The following is a 17237-nucleotide window of genomic DNA, read 5'->3' as shown; positions in this document are numbered from 1 at the left end:
GAGAGCGTCATAGGCTATGTTGTGCGGCGAAATTTTAACCCCGCGCGTTCCAATTCACCAAACAATTTTGCCCCTAATGGGGCAAAAGTGTATGTATGTATTGGCATCTGCACCGTCGTAGCTACAGCCACAAAATTTTGCACAGTCACACATCTGGACCCCGAGAGCGTCATAGGCTATGTTGTGAGGTGAAATTTTAACCCCGCGCGTTCCAATTCACAAAACAATTTTGCCCCTGTCTACATAATGGAGAAAAAGGGAAAGGAAAAGTGTTGGAGGCAAATTGACAGCTGCCAGATGTGAATAAGGGGGACTTAAAGAATGAGAGCGATGGCGCCAAAGAGTATATACCGTACAGTTGCTAAGGTGGGACCCTTACATGGGATACTTAGCACACACGGGGATATGAACACACACACAAAATGCGCCACACACTACCACGTGCTTCAACACATATACCATACTCAGCACACATTTCACCACACATGCACCAACCTCGCCACATAAAAGTAGAAACACAAAAGTCGCCACTCAAAACTCGCCACGCTGTCCCAGAGCTGTTTAAAAGATGAAAAATGAGCTGTGATTGGTTGCTGTCAGCAACAGTTTTCTTTGTAGACAGTTGTGGTAACTGAGGCCTATTATTCTTATCATTTCTATGGTGTTTTCGTCCTTCTGTAAAGCTGGAAATAACACAATTTATTACCGTGCCAACACAGACCACCCTCTGACACAGACTGCAGGGGGAGCCCAGTATCACACAGGATAGGATTAGATACACGGCTCAGCAGTCAGTATCACACAGGATAGGATTAGATACACAGCTCAGCAGTCAGTATCACACAGGATAGGATTAGATACACAGCTCAGCAGTCAGTATCACACAGGATAGGAATAGATACACGGCTCAGCAGATGGTATCACAGGATAGGATTAGATACACGGCTCAGCAGTCAGTATCACACAGGATAGGATTAGATACACGGCTCAGCAGTCAGTATCACACAGGATAGGATTAGATACACAGCTCAGCAGTCAGTATCACACAGGATAGGAATAGATACACAGCTCAGCAGACAGTATCACAGGATAGGATTAGATACACGGCTCAGCAGTCAGTATCACACAGGATAGGATTAGATACACGGCTCAGCAGACAGTATCACACAGGATAGGATTAGATACACGGCTCAGCAGTCAGTATCACACAGGATAGGATTAGATGCATGGTTTTTATGTGCAATATAATCATTATAATTTTTTATAACTAACCACAGTTGGTTACTATGCCCAGGCAACGCCGGGCTCTTCAGCTAGTATAATATAATTATCTAACATTTATAGATACTAACCCCATGGCACAACTGGCTGTACAGTGCCTTGTGAAAGTATTTGGCTCCCTGGAACTTTTCACCCTTTTCCCACATATCATGCTTCAAACATAAAGATACCAAATGTAAATTTTTGGTGAAGAATCAACAAAGGTCACCACGTGCACATTCACCCATGCAGGTCACCATGTACACAGTTGCGCATATACACAGTTTACATACACAAACGCACATGTACACATATCACCACATATACTCACATATTTCACCACATACACAGATGCACACATATACACTTCACCAAGAACATGCATGTACAGTACACATACACATGTCATCACGCAACAAACATACACAGGAATACACTGAATCGAGGACTTGAAACTACATTTAATCACAAAGAATAAGACATACAGAAAAATCCACTCCTATTTCTGCCTGACAGATATGTTCCCTAACTGCTCCCCTCCAGCTGAGTTTCAACCATGCATCCCCCCAAACAACTAATAGGCAAAGAGACACCTTATCACAAGCCTCCTTGAATGCCTGCAGCTACTCACACTTTCACATGGTGTGTGGCAGCCTGCAGCCTCCTCAGCGGTGCAGCACTTCCTGCTCTCAGATTGGTAAGGGAGCACACTGAGCAGGAAGAATACAGTACAGCCCCTAGGGACGGCTTCTCCACCAATCAGAGAGCTGCAAGGACATTGCAGCCATGAGTGACCTCTACTCCACCAATCAGCATGATGCTGCTTGTTGGGAAAAGCAAATAAAGGTACAGTGCAGCTTCTAAAGTAATGTGTGGTTGAACGGCCCAAAGCTGCTGCTAGGAGACCAGCCCGGGGGCAATTGCCTCTCTGCCCCCCGGCCCAGCCCGCCCCTGCTGGAGGCATCCCAAAAACAGGGCACCTGGATGCCGGACAAACGTGAAGACCTAGAGAATAGGTCCTGAAGAAATAACCTCCGGATAGTGGGGCTGCCAGAATCTGTTACATACAGTGCCTTGCGAAAGTATTCGGCCCCCTGGAACTTTTCAACCTTTTCCCACATATCATGCTTCAAACATAAAGATACCAAATGTACATTTTTGGTGAAGAATCAACAACAAGTGGGACACAATTGTGAAGTTGAATGAAATTTATTGGTTATTTTAAATTTTTGTGGAAATTCAAAAACTGAAAAGTGGAGCGTGCAATATTATTCGGCCCCTTTAACTTAATACTTTGTTGCGCCACCTTTTGCTGCGATTACAGCTGCAAGTCGCTTGGGGTATGTCTCTATTAGTTTAGTACATCGAGAGACTGAAATTCTTGCCCATTCTTCCTTGGCAAACAGCTCGAGCTCAGTGAGGTTTGATGGAGATCGTTTGTGAGCAGCAGTTTTCAGCTCTTTACACAGATTCTCGATTGGATTCCTGTCTGGACTTTGACTTGGCCATTCTAACACCTGGATACGTTTATTTGTGAACCATTCCATTGTAGATTTTGCTTTATGTTTGGGATCATTGTCTTGTTGGAAGACAAATCTCCGTCCCAGTCTCAGGTGTTTTCCAGACTCCAACAGGTTTTCTTCAAGAATGGTCCTGTATTTGGCTCCATCCATCTTCCCATCAATTTTAACCATCTTCCCTGTCCCTGCTGAAGAAAAGCAGGCCCAAACCATGATGCTGCCACCACCATGTTTGACAGTGGGGATGGTGTGTTCAGGGTGATGAGCTGTGCTGCCTTTATGCCAAACATATCGTTTGGCATTGTTGCCAAAATGTTTGATTTTGGTTTCATCTGACCAGAGCACCTTCTTCCACATGTTTGGTGTGTCTCCTAGGTGGCTTGTTGCAAACTTTAAACAACACTTTTTATGGATATCTTTGAAGAATGGCTTTCTTCCTGCCACTCTTCCATAAAGGCCAGATTTGTGTAGTGTACGACTGATTGTTGTCCTATGGACAGACTGTCCTACCTCAGCTGTAGATCTCTGCAGTTCATCCAGAGTGATCATGGGCCTCTTGGCTGCATCTCTGATCAGTCTTCTCCTTGTTTGAGATGAAAGTTTAGAGGGACGGCCGGGTCTTGGTAGACTTGCAGTGGTATGATACTCCTTACATTTCAATATGATCGCTTGCACAGTGCTCCTTGGGATGTTTAAAGTTTTGGAAATCATTTTGTATTCAAATCCGGCTTTAAACTTCTCCACAACAGTATCACGGACCTGCCTGCTGTGTTCCTTGGTCTTCATGATGCTCTCTGTGCTTCAAACAGAACCCTGAGACTATCACAGAGCAGGTGCATTTATACGGAGACTTGATTACACACAGGTGGATTATATTTATCATCATTAGTCATTTAGGACAACATTGGATCAGTCAGAGATCCACAATGAACTTCTGGAGTGAGTTTGCTGCACTGAAAGTAAAGGGGCCGAATAATATTGCACGCCCCACATTTTAGTTTTTGAATTTCCTCAAAAATGTAAAATAACCAATAAATTTTGTTCAACTTCACAATTTGTGTCCCACTTGTTGTTGATTCTTCACCAAAAATTTACATTTGGTATCTTTATGTTCGAAGCATGATATGTGGGAAAAGCTTGAAAAGTTCCAGGGGGCCGAATACTTTCACAAGGCACTGTATGTTACAGTCACGATGTGTGTGCATGGAGTGGGGTCAGGAGCTGAACCCACTCCATACAGAGCAGATGCCGACTGTAATACACAGGCAGCATCTGGCCATCACAGCACCACTTGGCGCTAACCGCTGTCTCTACTGTTTATTTAATTAAATGCTGCTGTCAACCCACCTCCTTACAATATACAATTAATCTTCTTTCCCCAAGATGCTGCTTTAACCTGTTTATGTAAAAACTAGAGATTGCTTTTATAACCTCTACCCAGGGCATCATGGTGGCTCAGTGGTTAGCGCTGCAGCCTTGCAGCACTGTTTTCCTGGGTTCAAATACCACCAAGGAGAACATCTGCAAGGAGTTTGTATGGTATCCCCATGTTTACATGGGTTTCCTCCCACACTCCAAAGTCATACTGATAGAGAATCTAGGTTGTGAACCCCAATGGGGATAGTGCAGTTAATGTCTGTAAAGCACTGTGGAATTAATGGCGCTATATAAATGAGTAAAATAAATAATTAAATATATTGATGACATGACTGGAGGTCATCTCTAGTTTTCAGCCTTTCTCAGCTGATAGTTACGTTCTCCTTTAATTCTAGCCTCGCCTGAATCCTCATCTGCTAATGCTGACCCAGACGCGCTATCAGCAGGAACGCTGCAGACATTTGAGATCTTACCAGTAAGTAGGTGACTATATTTTTCATAGCACAATGTATGAGTTATTTCTCTCCAATATAACAATTACTAAAGAAAGGATAATATCAATCAATCCTCTATTTTTAATTGTTAATTCTGTATCTTCCCCCAAGTCGTTTTATTTACAGCCAAGTGGCACTTCAGGCACCTTCATCCTTCAGACAAGTTCTACCCAAAGTCTTCCATTAACGCTGACATCCAACCAAGGTGTGACCCTGACCTCAAACACCTCGCCAGCATCACCAGAGCAGATTATTGTGCATGCCTTATCTGTGAGTACGGCCATACAGATTCACTGCTTGTGTATGTTCTTTCCTTGCTACAGTTGGTAGGGCATATCATAAGCATTAATTGAGTTACTTTGGCAGATTTTAACATTGATTAGAAAATCTTCAGTATGTATATTATTTAGGAGAGCATCAGTTTGGACAGGGCGGTATGGAAGTCATTCATGCATACAGTGTATTGCCATTATGGGAAGTCATAGATCATGTTTGGTGCTGCACCGCCTTGTATAGGACTACAAACATGGCAGGAAAGGTAATTAATTGTGCCACATTGCCGATAGATTATCATTTTGAAGAAAAATCACAGCACAGAACATCATTACATTGTTCTGCATATTGACACCAAGAAGACTGTGCTTCCCTATACAATGAAAAAAGTCTCCTGACTCCTAGTAATAACCCTCAGTGATCCCCATCCATACAAGTTTGTCATGGTTTTTACCTTTCCTGCCTGCCATTTTCCACATCATTGCCTCCAGTCAGTTTGGTTATATCCCACGCTTCCAGTTATGGCAGTTTCCTGTAAGCATAGCCCACCAAAGCAATCATTTATAGTACTGCTTGTGCTATTACCAGCCATGGGCATAGCAAAGCTATGACTGGCTAATGTCCCAACCACTGTACTGTGTCCGCTTCTGCCTTGGTTTATCGGGATGTCCCTGGTTATGTCAGCTTGAAAAGGTCAGTGTGCTGGAGACATACTGCTTTATCTGCACTTGCTCTCTAAGTGAATCATAGTCTCCTGCACGCTGGTGACGTCCACTAAACGGAGTACATCCTGAAAAGCGTGGATAACGTAAACCGCTCTAGAAACAGGAGTACAGGATCAAAAAAAAACAATGTGTAGAACTGCAGTGTGATCAGCACAGCGGCATCAGAGTTTGCAAGCGCTGGTAAGTCTGATTGAAAGGAAAATGTTTTTTCCTTCATTACATGATCTATAATCACTAGAGACATGTTGGTTTAATATTCATATACATGAATGAAAACACACTCCCAGACACCCCTCACCTGGGATCTCCTGAGCGACCGGCTGTGCTGCAGCTTTATTCAGTTGCATCCGCGTAGGCGGCTGGATAAATTAGTGCCTCTGAAAGCCATGAGCTGTCTCCTGCACTGCTCTCCTACCAACATTTTTACCAGTGTCGCGGCACCAGGAGGCGTTTTGACGGTTAGGAAACACTGATCTATGGGATAGAACCAGCCAATGTGGCGTAAATTAAAGCAATATAAATTGTAAAATCTGGGTGCCGCACACATTTTAATTGTAAAGCAATGAACCAGAGTTTTGTTTCCCTAGTGCTGGACTACAAGTGTAATCTATTATTAGCAGACTGATATGTAACCTACTTTTCTTGTATCTATGTACAGCCGGAAAACCTCCTAAATGCAAGTGACAATGTTACAGTCCACTGTCATACACCAGGGATTATAATTCGGACGCTGGCCTCTGATAACATCTCTTCACCCCTTGCTCAGACTGAGCTTTCTGTTGATCCTCACTTACAGCAAAATGACTTACAAAGTGTTGAGAGATCTCTAAAAGCCGGCTGCCTTCCCCAAAAGATGCACAACACAGACCTGAGGGTCAGCCGGGACTCCTTATACTGCCCTGAGCAGTCCATAAATATGGGTATCAGGGGTAATGTGAAACTGCTCCATCAACCTGGAACACATGCTGCGGACATGCCAAGTGCTGATAGAAGGACAGATGACACTCATATTGATGTGGCTGATTACTATGTCAAAGAAGTAAGGATGTTCTAAATGAAACCAGTTCCTTTCTGTGGTTTGAGTTTTTATTTTGTCTGGAAAAGAAAAATGTCTTTAGCTGTAGGAAATTTTGACAGTAACTTTGTGACAGCTAGAAAGAGAGTGATATTTTTATGTTTGCTATATTGGCAATGTACTTTTAACTATATCAAGCAATCTGAGCTGTAACATACAGAACTAGTCAAGAGTTTGGATACAACTGTACAACTGTTCAGGCAATGGTTTTCCTTGCTCTTATTATAATGTGCAGATTGTAGATTAGGATTGAAGGCAACAAAACCACAGAGAAACTCGTAGAGAATGAAGAGAAGCGAAACACGTATGAAACAAACCAGAGTGCGTGAAACCTTAGGTATCTCAATGTACTCCCCCTTTACTCTGCTGACACTCTTGGCATTCCCTCAAGGAACTTCATTGGGTAGTCACCTAGAATGGCTTCCAATGAACAGGTATGGTTTATCAAGAGATCATCTGAGATCATCACTCGTCTTCAGAAAGTGTCTGCGGCTATTAGTTTGCTTTTGCAGTGGCAGTGTTGGTACACAGTTCTATATACAACTGTTCTAAGCCAGAAGATAATCTTAATAATAATAATCTTTATTTTTATATAGCGCTAACATATTCCGCAGCGCTTTACAGATTGCACACATTATCATCACTGTCCCTGATGGGGCTCACAATCTAGATTCCCTATCAGTATGTCTTTGGAATGTGGGAGGAAACCCACGCAAACACGGGGAGAACATACAAACTCCTTGCAGATGTTGTCCTTGGTGGGATTCGAACCCAGGACTCCAGCGCTGCAAGGCTACAGTGCTAACCACTGAATATGGCAAATAAACACTCAACTAAGTGAATAGAAACAACAGTCCATCTTTACTTTTAAGAAATAAAGGTCGGTCAATCTGGAAAATTGCTGTAACGTTGAGGGTTAGCCTGAATTTCAGTCATGAAAATATCTATCGCTCTGATGAACCTGGCTCTCATGAGGACTGCGCCAAGAAAGGAACACCAAAAATGACCACAGCAGCAGTGGATAAGTTCCTCAGAATTACTAGCTTTTGAAAACTCACATTCACAGCATTCAGAAATAAATGCATAGACAAGTAGCAGGCACATCTCAACATCAACTGTCCAGAGGAGAAGTAGGGCTTAATGAACAGTGGTCAAATTACTGGAAATAAGCCCCTACTGAAGACTGCAAGCAAGGACTGAACATTAGAACAATGGAAATGAATAGAGTGGTCTAATTAATCAAAATTTCAGATTTTTGGTACCAACCACTATATATTTGTGGGAAACTGAAAATATGGTTTCTATGTGTGTGATATCCACCATGATGCATGGAGGAGGAGATATGAGGGTGTGGAGGGTTTGCAGGTGATTTATTCCAAATTCAAGGCACATGTACCACAATATTTTGCAACCAATCGCCATCCCATCTGGTTTGCACTTAGAACCATTTGTGTTGCAACAGAACCCAAAAAAACATCTCCAGGCAATGTAAGGGCTATGTGACCAAGATCAAGAAGGACAGAGTATTGTGTCCAATTACATGGCCTCCACAATTATCTCAATCATATTGATGAGATGGTTTGGGATAAGTTGGGCCACAGAATGAAGGCAAAGGACAGCAGTGCTCAACACCTGGAATGCCATTTCAGATGACTACCTGATGAAGCTGTTTTGAGAGAATTATAAGAGGGTGTAAAACTATCATTCGAGTAAAAGGAGGGTGATTTGAGCTATAAGATATAAAACATATTCTGGTTTGTTTCACACGTGTTTCTGTACCCCTTGTTTCCATGTGTTACTTTGTGGTTTTGCTGTCGTCTGTCTGAATCTATAATGTGCACATTCTAATAAGAACAAGGAAGCATGATATGTCCAACACAGAAAACTCATTTTTAAACCATTTAAAATACACTATTAGGAAATTCTGATTTAATAGTGTAGTTCCCCAGCCAGGACCCTGATCTACTAGCCAGTGCAGTTAAAATTGTGTTTCTGTAGAGTCTAGAGTGACATATGTGTAGTAAATGGCCAAGAAAGACCAGGTGAGTGCTCCATTTCTTTTTTCTTGTCTGTGCAATACAGTAAATGTCCTTTTTTGTTAGGCAAAGTTATTTTTCATACAGGATACTATACATCTTGTTATACGCTTGTTAAATGCTGCAGTCATTTAACCATTTAACTGGTTGTTGTAATAGCATTGTAATGTACAGCAATAATACTTGCAACAAGTGAAAATAGATGTGATCTTTGGAGATCAGTTGCAATACATGCTATTTTGAGTTGTGCAGGTTTATAGAAAAACTGGGTAAGAATTGGAAATGTGTTAATTTTATGGCACTTACTAATATAGTTATTACAGGTACTCTTCGTTAGAGCTGCCTTCCTCACAAACTGTAGAAAAATTCCATACCTATTTAGTTCCTTCCACAGCCCCGTTCTGGTAGGTCTTTGGCTGATTTACAACAGAGTTGGAACTTTGATCATTCAGATGAATGCAGCAATCACTGGATTTATCGGTGCACCTATAGGAAGTGGCAGGTGAGGTCAGCGATTGGCTGCAGTGGCCACGTGAATGGTGGACAGGACAGAATTGCTGCAGGATTGGCAGGGACCACCAAAGCAATGGCGTTTGAATAGTTAGGTAGTTAGGTCCGATACATAGCAGTGCATCAGCATTGCTATGTATGGAGAAAATTGCGATCTCCTATGAACGCCAGCTGGCCTTCACAGGTGAATTGTCAAGACAAGCACAGAGGTCTTCAGTAGTCATGGCATTCCATTGGCGTCCCTCGAATACGTCACTGGCGGGCCGATGCCGGCGTGTGTGAAATTACAATGTCAGAGATTTAACAGGTTAAGTCACAGGTGGAATTCCGCTCCACCCACTGCTGTTAGATGCAGATGATGGCCGGGAAACATGGCAGTGACACGACATATGATGTACATGAAGGGGTTTGGGACTGCATTAGAAAGAATCCAACTGTAAAGGGAGTCTGTCATAACAAAATGACTGTTCAAACCAAGATAGGCACTCGGTTCAGTGCACATTGATGTATCTAGACCCTTCTCTGGCTCTTGTAATCAAGAGCTGTCAAACAAGATAAAGGGGGGAGAGATACATGAAATACAATAAGGTGGGAAGGTGCTCTGATAACACCAAGGCTGCACACCAAGAACCTCTGCTTGGTTTGTGCTGACAGATTCCCATTAATTTGCTTTTGTTCTCCAGTAGCTGTATAAATCTGACTCTTGTGACATTATTCTACAGCGTTCTTCACATCTCCTTATTCCAGATTACAATACTCTGCTTTCTTTTTTTAAAAATGCACTGGAGAAGGAAAAATTGAATAGTGCACATACATTTTAATATGCGCTTATCAAACCCCATGCTGAGAAAGGCTGAGAGTCGTAGGGATGACGAGTTAATGGCACGGCAAATAATCTGCACTTCCTCTCTCTGTAGGATCTCAGGCACTCCTCCGTCGAAGAACACGTTGATCAGCCTGCTATTGAAGGAACAGTGTTGATAGTCCCATCATGTCATGGTTACATACAGACGGATGATATTGATGGAGAATCTGTGCTTCCACTTACCACACTAGCAGGTAGTGTTCGGCAGAACTTCACCTTCAGGCCACGTTCACACATTCAGTATTTCACATCAGTATTTGTAAGGCAAAACCAGGAGTAAGTGATAAATACAGAAGTGGTGACGTGTTTCTATTATACTTACTCTGTCGCCTCATTGGGGGACACAGAACCATGGGTGTTATGCTGCTGTCCACTAGGAGGCAACACTTTGCATAATCTGAAAAAGATTAACTTTGGCTCCTCCTCTGCATTATACACCCCTGGACGGCGTCAGCCTTCTCCAGTTTTTGCTTAGTGTCGCATAGGAGGCACACCTAGATTTTTTTTCTCTTTTTTTTTCACTCCGTTTTCTTTTTCCGGATGACAGATGAAGAAAAGTGGGTCTCCTGTGAGACTCTTGCCATGGCTCCTTCCTCGGCCCCCTATTATGGGGTGCCCGGTTGAAGTTGAGATGGTTGTTCCCCATGTCGCTCCTTCCCCAGTCCTGCGGGTGCTGGTTCGAAGTCGAGACCCCCTCCTTCCTCAATTCCTTTTGGTCTTGGGTTGAGGTCGAGGCAAGGAGGAAGCCCCCTGATGGTGACAGCAGCACCCTCCCTAATCCCCCTCTGGGGGTATTAGGTTGAGACGCCTCAGGTAGGGTCTGTACCACGGCAATCCGCAGTCTGACTGCCTAAGGGAGAGACACCGCTCACAGTATCCAGGGACCCCAGCCCAGCTGCGGGCCCCTGTCGGGGCCGGGGGAGAGTGCGGCAGGCATGGCACATACAGACACAGGGCTCTCTGCGCCCCAGTCTCTGCGGCAGCACCAGCTCCATAACGCCTCAGGGGGACCCATCAAAGGGCCCACTTCTGATTGTGGCCCCACCGCTATCCTGCCTTTTCAATCCGGGGGGATCCGGTTCAGCTCCGACCCCCTCCCGGACTTCCGCGCTGGCCTGGAGCCCTATCTGGGCAGCGGTATCTAATTTAGGCCGCGGCTTCGGCCTAGCTGAGGTCGCCGCCTCATCTCCACGCCCCGGCCCGCCCCCCGGATGACAAATATGACACTCTACAGTGTCATGGAAGGGGCGGATCTAGACAGGGCGCGTTTTTACACATCTGCGCGCTCTTTCTCATCTCTCCGCCCCCTTCTCCCTCCTCATCCTCTCGGCGGCCATTTCTGCCGCATGCATCAGCAGCACCACGCCAGCCAGTCTCTGGGGGGCACAGGATTGTGGATCTTCGGCGTTGGACCTAGGGGCACACTGGTGGGGTAAGATCACATCTCGGGTTTTTCACTCGGCTGTGAATCCGGATTCCCTGTGAGGCTCTCCTATAGGTTTTTCCCTGCATAGCCACCCCTGTAGAGTCCTCTCATAGCCAGCCCTTCCACACTCTGTGCACTATGCCGGGCTCAAGGTACAAGAGAACCAGGCAGGAATGCTTTTATGCATTCTGCACAGCCTGCAAAACCGCTCTCCCCATTGCAGCACGTACCCGCACTGTCGGGACTGTATCCAGAATACTGGGTCAGAACCCCAAGAGGCTCCTACCAATGCTTCAGCGGCTGCTACCACGCCGGAATGGGCTACCCACATGTCGCAGTCTATGACGCAGTCCATAGATAACCTAACCTCCACATTGCTCCAGGCTCTGCAGGGTCATGTCTCGGCTTTGAGCGTTACCCAGCAAAGGGACAGCTCCATTCAGGGACAGGCCGTTTCTGGCTCTCCCAGACGTAAGAGAACCCACACGTCGCGTTCCTCTGCGTCATCCCATAGCACACGGTCGTCTCCCTCTAGGGAGAGACACCGTAGTTCTAGGTCACCTAGACCGTCCCCTACCAGTCACAGACAACGCAGATCTCCACAGAGATCCCCGACTACAGAAGACCTCCGCCCCAGCTCACCCACCATGGAACGCCTCAGCGATACGCAGGATTCGGAAGGCATATGTGACTCTGACTCAGACAACGAAACGGAGAGGTCTCTGCTCCCTTGTCCCCCTAGCAATACAGCGCTAGTTGAGGACATAATCTCTTCCATCCATCGGGTGCTGGACATTTCCGATCCAACCCCGGAAGCCCCAGAACACAAGATTTGCTTTGAAGGTGTTATGAAACCGCCTAAGGTTTTCTCTAACCACCCGGAATTTCAGGCGATCCTTACTAAGCAGTTTTCGCAGCCTGAGAAGAAATTCACCAATCGCAAACATTTGGAGGCTAGGTACCCCTTCCCACAAAAGGACACCAAAGAGTGGACAGATCCGCCCGAAGTGGACCCCCCAGTCTCTAGGCTAGCAGCACAGACCCTCCTCTCACTGCCAGATAGCTCAACCCTCAGGGACGCAGTAGACCCGCAGGTAGAACGCATGGCTCGTTCAGTTTTCGAAGCGGTAGGGGCCTCCCTGGCTCCCGCGTTCGCTTCAGTTTGGGCGGCCAAGGCCATTCTGGCTTGGGCCAAAAAATTGCAAGCTGGCCTCCAAGCTTCAAATCTTGAGCTGTCGGACCAAGCGGCTCAAATAGCAGTGGTAGCAGATTACATGTTTCATGCAGCCCTGGATTCCGCAAAACGCGTAGCGGGGATAGCATCAAACACCATCACGATTCGGCGTATCCTCTGGCTGCGGGAATGGAAAGCAGATGCGGCCCTAAAGAAGTCCCTCACGCATCTCCCGTACCTCAGTGGGCGGCTTTTCGGTGAAAAGTTGGACACAATGATATCCAATGCCACTGGGGGTAAGAGAACCTCTCTCCCTCAACTAAAACCTAAACGCACGTTCAAACGGCGTAACCAAACATGATTCCGATCCTTTCGGAATTCTTCGGGCTCGTCCGTCTCGCGTCCAGCACAAAGTCGTAACCGCTCTCCACGCAGGGACAACCCACGGACGGCGCAGAGGCCGGACAGAACCTGGCAGTCGAAAGCAGGCCAGGCGAAGCCCAAAGGAGGAAAACCTCAGAATTTCTCCTCATCATGACTCACAAACTCCGGAAGACACCCCACCCGTAGGCGGACGACTTCTACTCTTTCAGCAAGTCTGGCTACCTATTACAGAAGACAGGTGGGTCATGGAAATAGTGTCTTCCGGATACAAGATAGAGTTCACTTCCAGTCCACCGAACCGGTTCTTCCTCTCTGTTCCACCAAAATCGCCAGACAAGGCTCGTGCCTTCCACGAAGCGATTTCCTCCCTCCTTCAAGCATGAGTCTTTGTTCCGGTACCCGCTTCCGAGGGTTCTACTCCAATCTATTCGTAGTTCCCAAGAAAGGAGGCAGTGTTCGGCCCATACTAGACTTAAAACAACTCAACAAATATGTAGTCCAGTCAAAATACGAAAAAAAATTCCTTTACCCTGAACAAATTCCAAGAAAGCGTTTTATTGTTTTTTTTTGGTAGTATTACATGTAGGGAAAAACATACTAAAAGTTTGCCAAGATAGGGTTACCACAAAGGGTCCAAATGTGACGTCAAAGAATATGGCCGCCAAAGTTGTAAAATGTTAAATGCGACTCGCCTTTCAGTGTCTATCACATTTCTTTTACAATTACTACTATTATATTTATTATTTAACGATTTATTTATCTTCTTTTACAGAGCTGAGAATGATGGAAAGTCAAGAAACTTGCCCCTTATGCAGCCATGAAGTAGAAGATGATGGAGAAAGAGTGGTGATTGGTGCAAAAGGAGCTGAAGGGATCAATAAAGCCAGTATTGAGAGGGGTGTTAGCACTGTGGTAGCTGCTGGAGCAGTGGTGCACAAGAGATGTCGTGTGAACTACATAAACAAGAAGCAAATAGACTTGCATAAGCAAGCTACTTCCGTTCATCGTTCACCTGCCAAGAGAGGTACACGGGTGTCTACTGGATCCTATGATAGCACGACCCAGTGTTTGTTCTGTGGACATGAAGTGGTGAAGACAAGATCTAGTAGTGATTTCGATGACTATAGCTTTGTTAAAACGGATGGATTTGTAAGGTCCATCTTGTCACATTGCAAACAGCGTAATGATGACTGGGCAATCACCATTCAAGGGAGAATCGCGTACTTTGGGAAGGACTTACATGTTGCAGACTGTATCATCGTTTATGTGGCATTAACTTTCGGACAAATTACGGAATTCTTATGCGTCATGGTGGTGGATCTACTACAAAGAAACCGCGGAAGGTAGGGAGGCCGATGAACATGGACCAAGAGCAAGCGTTCTTGAGAATGTGTGCATTTCTCGAGGACAACGATGAAGAGCAACTGACTGTTACAGATCTTGCAAAGAAAATGACGGAGTATCTTGTAGAAGGAGACAGTGCTGCCTATAGTAATAAATGGCTGAGGTATAGGCTGGAGGAAAGGTATGGTGATTGATTCGCTATTCATAGCAGAGTGTGACGGGTTGCCTAACATTGTAATGTTCCGTGAAAAGACCAGAATAATCCTGAGGGACTATTTCCGTAGTCAGGAAACGGATGAAGAAGCCCAGAAGAGAGCCATCATAGAGACTGCGGCCAAACTAAACAAGAGCGATATCAAGTCTAAGATCCCATCTTCAACCGATGAATATCCGAAGACTTCTTCGCTTGAATGTCAGTCAGCCTTAGATTATCTCCCCCTGAGTTTGCTTTGCTTGCATGAAACCCTCTTCATTGGAAAGGACATTCACAGGAAGGTCGCAAGCATTGGACAATCAGTTGTTCAGGCTGTACGTCCCAGGGCTGTAGTAGCTCCATTACAGCTTGGGTTAGCAGTCCAGCTCCATCATCATTTCAGGTCTCGATTTCTTGCAGACAGTCTCTCAGCCATGGGATATTGTTCATCATATTCGGAAGTTCAGCGATTCGAGGAAAACGCTGCCACTTCTGTTGGCCAGGATGTACTCGATGGTACCATAGACAGACTGGATACGGCACTGCTGTTCGCTGCGGACAACGTCGATCATAATATCATCACTTTAGATGGGAAGGGGACTTTCCACGGCATGGGGATGGTAGCTACTGTGACTCCAGGAAGGAAGGTCAGTCGCACTGTTCTTAGATGGAAGACTGCGGACTTGGAGATAGTTGAACAAAGCAGAGTTGATGTAAGGGAATACCGTTTCGCAAAACACACTCAACAAAACATAAAATTCAAGCCCTTGCCATTTCTCGACGCCATTGACCATCGTGTTGATGTATTGTGGGAGATGTCTTTGCGCTTCAAACAGCCTGCACCGAGCTGGAATGGAATGATGCACATGCTACATAAAGACTGTGATCATCTGGGGTCGTCTTCGGTAATCTTTCTGCCCATCATTGACATGTATTCCGGAGACAAGTCATGCATCTTCTCTACTCTTGAGTATCTGTGCAACCTTGCTGATAAACACCGATCCGCTGCAGTTGTTGCATTCGATCAGCCACTCTACTGAAAAGCGTCAGAAATCAAACACGAGGTGCCTGAAGACAGCCCGATTCGAGATGTTGTCCTGATGCTCGGGAGCTTCCACACATTGATGAATCTTATGGGTGCCATAGGAACGTTGATGGATGGGAGTGGAATCAAAGAGATCTTGGGAACAATTTACGGTGACAATGCTGTGCAACACGTCATGACTGGAAAGGCAGTTCAGCGTGCAGTTCGTGGCCATCTCCTCCTTGATCAGTGTCTTACTCAGCAAGTTGCAGACAAAGTACTTTGCGACCATCCCGGTTTTGCAGACCTGTTGCAAGAACTTGAGCAGTTGTATGCTCGGACACTGACAGGGGAGAGTGACTTGAATTCGGTCATCACTTCTACCTGCCTTAGTGAAATTGTCCACCAAAAGAAACGGATTATCCGCTCACTCTCGCACCAGTAAACTATGGCTGAATTACCAACAGATGGTTGGAATTGCATGGGAGCTTATCGAGCCCGATCGTACAGGATCCTGGCACCTTCATGCTGTAGCCGAATGTATGCCCATTCTTGCAGCTGCTAGGCATGGGAACTATATGAAGGCCGCCTACCTTTACCTCCAGTCTATGACCACTCTGGAAGATGATATGCCATCAGTCTTCCATAGATTTATGAATGGCTTGCATGTTGTAAGGCGGACTGATCAGTACTGGGCAGGCCTGGGTTGCGATCTAGTCATCGAGCAAGCTCTGATGCGCTCCCTAAAAACTGCAGGACTCACCAGAGGAAGAGGGCCTTGTGGACTCTGTCTGTGCCAGTGTCCTCTTCCTACAGTGATGCAATGCAGGGTTTCACTCGCCAGAGCTTTGTCACCAGTGAACAACACAAGGAGGCAAGAATGTCAAGGACGAGAAGAGATTGTGAAGACCTGGAGAAAATTGCAGATAAACTCCAGACCTTTTCACCTTTTTCTGATGAAGTGTCTCTTCGCAACATAATCACCGGTGTCAATGCAAATAAGGATGTGAATGTCCATAACCTGTTCACCATTGGCAGAGAAATAGTGGCAACAATGGAGGGTCAATCACTGTTTTCAGTTAAGTACAAGCGGTCAATGAAAGCCAAGACCCTGGCATCCAGTGAGGCTATTGACGTTGCTAAGGACAAAACAATAGACCAGGCTCTTTTGTTCCAAAGGTTTCTTGTGGTGTCTCAAACTGCTGATCTTTCCCTTGATGAGGTGATGGCCTATGAACTTTCACCATACCCACCATCCCTCTTTGAGGCAAAATATCTCTTACGCAAACCAAACAAAGCACAACTGATGGCTGCTATAAAAGAACAGAGTTCAGATGACGCAGTACTCAAGGATGTACCAGAAGTGGAACATTATGTTCTTGACGGAGGTTCTCTTCTCCATCGACTGAAGTGGTCAGAAGGAAAGACATATTGTTCAATCGCTGAAGACTATGCATCTTTCACACTAAAGCACTATGGTAAGGCTACGATAGTATTTGATGGTTACATCGGAGGACCAAACACTAAGGACATTACCCATCAGCGACGGCGCAAAAA

At 45.4% G+C, this 17237-nt stretch overlaps 1 protein-coding gene across 5 annotated transcripts in view; it reads left to right on the top strand.

The window, feature by feature from the left end:
* DMTF1 (cyclin D binding myb like transcription factor 1) overlaps positions 1-17237 on the top strand; it is an 84321-nt gene that overhangs the window by 51515 nt on the left and 15569 nt on the right. For 4 of the 5 annotated variants that reach the window (XR_012221359.1, XM_073551286.1, XM_073551287.1 and 1 more), the window contains 4 exons: positions 4553-4632; positions 4763-4921; positions 6308-6688; positions 10188-10329. Coding sequence is in view for 4 of the 5 variants with exons in the window: in XM_073551286.1 (XP_073407387.1) it covers positions 4553-4632; positions 4763-4921; positions 6308-6688; positions 10188-10329 (762 nt within the window). In the remaining variant the exon portion in view is untranslated. The remainder of the gene's footprint in view (positions 1-4552; positions 4633-4762; positions 4922-6307; positions 6689-10187; positions 10330-17237) is intronic. The other variant, XM_073551289.1, reaches the window with a different exon arrangement.

Source organism: Dendrobates tinctorius, unplaced genomic scaffold (genome assembly GCF_039654945.1).
Source record: "Dendrobates tinctorius isolate UK_male_01 unplaced genomic scaffold, ASM3965494v1 ptg000174l, whole genome shotgun sequence".
In the NCBI taxonomy this organism is placed as follows: domain Eukaryota; kingdom Metazoa; phylum Chordata; class Amphibia; order Anura; family Dendrobatidae; genus Dendrobates; species Dendrobates tinctorius.
This window is presented reverse-complemented; position numbering and strand designations above follow the sequence as displayed.